The 6,000-nt window shown below is 41.9% G+C and overlaps 2 protein-coding genes across 2 annotated transcripts in view; both read right to left on the bottom strand.

Moving 5' to 3' along the window:
• The window catches only part of dnah6 (dynein, axonemal, heavy chain 6), a 47,894-nt gene extending 47,198 nt beyond the window's left edge, over nt 1-696 (bottom strand). The window contains exons 1-2 of the mRNA XM_062517888.1: nt 463-696; nt 10-204 (exon numbers count right to left, since the gene is read on the bottom strand). Of these exons, the coding sequence (XP_062373872.1) occupies nt 10-204; nt 463-696 (429 nt within the window). The remainder of the gene's footprint in view (nt 1-9; nt 205-462) is intronic.
• Nucleotides 697-3,908: 3,212 nt separating this feature from the next.
• lhfpl3 (LHFPL tetraspan subfamily member 3) overlaps nt 3,909-6,000 on the bottom strand; it is a 33,981-nt gene continuing 31,889 nt past the window's right edge. Inside the window, exons 3-4 of the mRNA XM_062518388.1 lie at nt 4,319-4,356; nt 3,909-3,930 (exon numbers count right to left, since the gene is read on the bottom strand). Of these exons, the coding sequence (XP_062374372.1) occupies nt 4,340-4,356 (17 nt within the window). The 3' untranslated portion in view covers nt 3,909-3,930; nt 4,319-4,339. The remainder of the gene's footprint in view (nt 3,931-4,318; nt 4,357-6,000) is intronic.

Raw genomic sequence — 6,000 nt, 5'->3', positions numbered from 1 at the left:
AGACCCAACCTGCTTTTCTTTGACATGGTCAGGCAGCTCTGGAAGGCGCACTGCTGATGGCGGCCTCTCCAGCGAGGTGCTCATCCAGTCTGCCCCGATGGACGGAGAGGCTCCAGGCCTCCAGCCTGCACTGAGCAGCCGCTCACGGTTCTTCTTGTGGATGTGCCCAGGCTGGTTCTGTTCCTGATACTTTTTCAGGACAGGCTTCAAACACACACACACACACACACACACACACACACACACACACACACACACACACACACACACACACACACACACACACGATTATTGGAAAATAACCATATTATATTGCATTACAGACACCTAGTAGCCTACCTAAACTACAAATTACAAGGAAGTGATCCACTGAGTAGTTTACTGTTATAAATTGTCTATTGCATATAACAAAAATAGTGTCCTCCTGATAACATAAAATATTACAATCACTCATGCACACACCAGTATCTCCAACTGTTGTGGTTTTTGTGCAGCCTTCCGACGCTCCTGCGCTTTGGTGCGGTGGGTGAACACGAGGACATTGGGGTCACGCTGTGCCTGACTGGGTGCCACTGATATAAGCCTCGCCCTCAACCGCTCAGCATCCACAAGACCAACAGGCACCCGCAGCTCCTGACTCTCCTCTAAACCAGGGATGAGTGGACGTCGCGGAGAGCCCTTATGAGAGAGCGACATGGTCTCGCTCTCTCCTCTGCTCCTGCTCTCAAATGCTTTGGCCTCTCAAATCAATTCTGTTAGACAATGGTAAAAATGCAGTCTCAGATCAGTCAAACAATATCTGTGTAAGGGTTAGTTGTTATCATACAGCGAGACACAGTTTAGTTGACTACAGCTATTTTTTGCATTATAATGCCATGGTTTGGTGTAATTTTCAGCACCATTGCTTTGAACTGTAATACAATTCAAATGACTAACTGGATTTTGCAGATAGATAAGCAAGCGAGCAATAAATAGCTAGGTGGTTGTGTGATATCCTTGTTTTTCCCAATCGCTAGAACGTTAGATAATGTCACTGTTCATTTCAACATGTTGTAAGCTAGGCCTAATGTATTACAAACTGAAGTTATGCACGGTTTACGTTAGCTGTCTGACTTCTCTAGACTTTCATCACCAGATGTGGGTGTTTTTCCAAAAGTTTCACTTACATTGTGTTAAAGGAGCACATTGAGTGATAGGCTAAATCGTTGGTTCCAGTTGAAACAAAAATAGACAATTCGTTTAGAAAAAGCAATAATTCTGACTTATAATTACATTTACTCCATGTATCTAGTGTAGATTGGCATTACATGCTAAGCAAAATAACATCCCGTAGTCTCTAGGCTCCTTCTGTCAGCTACTTTGTATTTTGTTTATGGTCTCTTAGCAACGGAAGTCATGTGCCTTGGAAAAGTCTAGCAGCTGCAGCGATGTTTTTGGTGATCAGTGGACATACTATGAATTGTCAGTAGAGAGTTTGGAGAGGTGGACATATTCTGTGTGTGTGTGTGTGTGTGAGAGAGAGAGAGAGAGAGAGAGAGAGAGAGAGAGAGAGAGAGAAATGTCGATTTTGTTTGCAATGTTGATACTAAGGAAAGGAAAATAAAATATTGGAAACTGGCGACGCGAGTGTATAGGCTACCACTGAGCATGCGCAGTACACAAATGAGAATTCTACAAGAAATGGTAGGCCTAACACTGTGACAAGAACTCCCTATGGATCTGTCATTTAAGGTAGCCTACTTATTTTTTTAAAAGGGCTGCCTGGACCCGAACCATAGCCAAATACAGAGACCATGCTACCTTGGTTGTAGGCTATTGAATTATGAGCATTCTTGTCAGGTGTCTGGGCTTTAGGCAACTAAGAGGACAAAAACAACGCCATGGTCACCTTCCTTTTAGTCTGGCTATCACCATACTAAGCTCAATCTTTTAAGATTGAACATTAGACTGGGAGAGTCTGCGCTTTATTTCTACTGCACAAATGGCATAGGCTAGTTCAAATGACTCTGTAGCTTTTGGATAGATCAACCAATCAGACCAACGATCCAGGTGTGCCTTTTGGATAAACTAGCCTAGTTTGTGATTGGATCCAGAAGATGTGGACAGGAAGCAGGAAAGATAGATGTGCAGGTCTCCAGACAGAGCTGCAGGGCTAAGTCCAAACCATCAGCAGATAAGACAGGGTTTACCCAGCCTACCTTCCTATATTTCATGTAAATGAAAAGAACACTTAAAGTAAATAAATGACCGACGAAATAAGGCGGACAACTAGTTGAAGAATACAGAGACAGAGCCAAACATTTACTACAGGGATCTTTATTTTATTCTTCACATCCTCTTTAATAAAGCATTATATATTTTTTTGCTACCATCTGTTATGACTCTGAATATTTACAATGTTGTATTACGCACAGATATGGGGAGATGGGCATATCCTAAAAAGGACTGTAGGCTAAAGATATGCCCACACCCTCCACACACAAAATAAGTCCCAGTCTTTAAATCACAGGCTGTACCCTCGCTGGATGTCCCCAATGTTACACACTGAGATAGCAATACAGAGAAAGGGCCTCCAAAGTCAATGTATGCAGTGTGTGTGTGTGTGTGTGAGTGTTAACACAACACAAATACGTGTTTCTTCAGCACAAGCACATTTAGAGATTAAGATGCAGATTGCGTCCGGATTAACGGCAAACCAGATGTCGTCAGGGTTAGGAGTGTATAGGGAGAAACAATTTGCTTGTTCAAAAGTGTTCAAATGGAATCACAGTGAGATAAACACTTGTTTACCCTCTACTACACCAAGCCATAGCGTAGTAATCGTATGGCACACATTAGAATACACCGTACCAAGGTCTTTGTCATTTTGGTACATTTAGCAAATATCAAAGTCGAGACAGAACTACGGAAACATTACTCAACATGTACAAGTATACAGAGTATATGATTGATACACTGAAATACGCTCCTACTTTAAATACTGTTGTTCTGAATGGCCTTTTTCACTCTCTGCTAAACACTTGGCAATTGTTACCTCTTCATATTTGACACTTAATATGTAAGATTTTCTTTATTGTGCTCATGAACGCAGTCCTCTCTTCTATGGTTCCATAAAGAACTAAACCATTGACTGACTACACGGTACACAGCACTAGCACAACATGGTGTACGGTGGCCCAGAGGGACAAATGGGGCCAATGGCACTGTTATCTCGCTCAGTCAAACATCTCCTCTGCTCAGGTCAAGGCCTCTGAGGGTCCTTTGTGTGTGTGTGTGTGTGTGTGTGTGTGTGTGTGTGTGTGTGTGGAGGGGACAGTTCATTGACATTAATTATACGCAGTGCAAAATGACACAGACTTTTGATAATGTGCAGCAGGTCAGTATACTGAATGCAATTATTATTTAGTGTGTGTGTGTGTGTGTGTGTGTGTGCCATGTTCAGACAAAGAAAAAAAGATAAATTCCCCAACGTTATAAAAATAACAAACAGACACTACTTTACCAAAGTCAGTTTGATCAGCTGAAAACTCATCAGTTATAGCACTGCATGTGAGAACAGTAGGCTGCTGCGTATGACATAGCTGCGCTCCGGGCAGAGGCACTAACCGGACTGCATGAGGGTGTGGTGCTGAAAGTCCTTCAGTGTTGCAATGAGACATGGAGAGGATGCGGGGGGTTCATATCAAGTTCATATGTTATTGTTGTTGTTGTTGTTATTGTTATTGTTATTGATGTTGCTGTTGTTGTGGGTCTTTGTTTTTTTCCTGTGAAAGGTTCCTGTGTTCACATATGTCATTCTTCTGTCTTTCTTCCTGGCATCTCTCTCTGACCTCTCAAATCTCCACAGACAGCCCTTCCACCCTTGAATTATGGGTAAAATGCTGAAACATGACATTATATAAGCATTGCTCCCTCTCTGGGCAGTGAGATCTGTGAACGGAGTAAAGGACAAGAGACAATCAAAGTGATATTTATTGGTGGACATTCTGGACACAAATTGATGTGAATTGTGTGTAAATCTCTGCATCACTGAAAATGAAGGCTGCCTTTCAATTACTTTCTGAGACTTTTTAAAGTTTAAATAAATGGGCAAGCAATGAAGGGAACATGCCATTGTGATACTAGACATTACATGGTAGGTTACTCAACAATTGGACATAATATCTGTCAGGAAGCATCAGTGAGCTCTGTAGTACCCGTGATGTTGACTGAGGCCATGAAGATCCTCTTCAATCAGCTATGCCAGCTTACTAAATTCAGCATGAAAGCTTTTGCATCAAGTTTTTGAGAGTTCATATACACACACACACTGACTCACCTGTTTGAATTGGTCCTTCAATTATGCATTAGCACTTTCTGCAAAGAGAAGGGAAAACACATTAGATGTTTCAAAGCACTTGAATAAAAAACAACAGCAACAGTCACTCAGAGTAGCAACTGTCTTGCGTAAAGGACTGGATGAGTTGTACTCTACACAGCCCAGGAATATACAGAAGGCAGTGATAAATGCTGTGCAATACCATCAAATAACAGGAGGAGGCAGCAGTCTGAGGAAATGTATTTTAAACACAGGATATATCTCGTTGAATGAGAAGCTAAAACATATCAATCCACATTTATTAATTCATGGCTGGGCTCTCAAAAAGCTGTAAGGCTTGCCTAGTCAGCAAACTCAAGTATAGTTCCTGCAGCTGTAAGAACCACAATGACCCGATCTATCTTCTGTCCACTCCAAACAATCCCTTCACTCTCCCTTACCTTCCTTCTCCTGATGGCCATCTCTCTCTCTCTCTCTCTCTCTCTCTCTCTCTCTCACACACACTCACACACACACACACACACACACACACACACACACACACACACACACACACACACACACACACACACACACACACACACACACACACACACACACACACACACAGAATATGTCCACCTCTCCAAACTCTCTACTAACAAGCAGGCCCTGCTGATATTCTGCCTGTGATTAATTTAGACAGGCTGACAGCAAGCTGTGTACACATCCATTAGAAATTCATGGTTTGGTCCAGGAGCCCAGGGCTTCAATTAACCCATGCCTACAGCACACACACACACACACACACACACACACACACACACACACACACACACACACACACACACACACACTCTCTCTCACACACACTCTCTCTCTCTCTCTCTCTCTCTCACACACACACACTCTCTCTCTCTCCCTCTCTCTTTCTCTCTGTCTCTCTCTCCCTCCCTCTCTCTTTCTCTCTCCCTCTCCCTCCCTCTCTCTCTCTCTCCTCTTTGGAATTATCTAAAATTATTCTCTCATCTCCATGTGTTCCCTTCCTGCCTCATTTCTCTTTTTCCCTCCCCTTGGTGAGTGTTCCTGCTCTGTTGAATTCTAATATGTGTGTATTTGCTAATACATAACCAGAAGGTGAAGTTTAATAAGACCATTATCCTCCAAAACCCCTTCTGGATCTATCCGAGTCAACAGGGAAAGTGTGCATAACATGATTCAGACAGAATTCATTTCCATTCAAGTCAGTGTATGGACTTTAACAAACATTGTTTGACATACAATACACGCTCAGTGAGATCAGGTATGCTTACACAGCATACAATAAACAGTTTTAGAGCACTTCACAAGAACATCTTATAAGTACATACAGTGAGGAGAAAATGTATTTGATACCATGCTAAAGTTGCCTAAAAAGAGGAATATAAAATCATCCTTTGACAATTGATCTTAATGTCTTAATTAAAAAATTGAGTAAAAATAAAACCGCCAAGTACCCCAATTTTCTTTGTGATTGAAGAATGTTTCATAAATAAATAAATGTTCTTCCTAAATGCTAGGGGGAAGGAAGTATTTGACCCCCAATGTAACCCTATGGGAATTTAACACATAGGGTTAACATAGGGGCAGGCAGATTTTTATTTTTTAAGGCCAGCTATTTCATGGATTCAGGATATTATGCATCCTGATAAAGTTCCCTTGGC

The sequence above is a fragment of the Sardina pilchardus genome, chromosome 17 (genome assembly GCF_963854185.1).
Source record: "Sardina pilchardus chromosome 17, fSarPil1.1, whole genome shotgun sequence".
Lineage (NCBI taxonomy): Eukaryota > Metazoa > Chordata > Actinopteri > Clupeiformes > Clupeidae > Sardina > Sardina pilchardus.
This window is presented reverse-complemented; position numbering and strand designations above follow the sequence as displayed.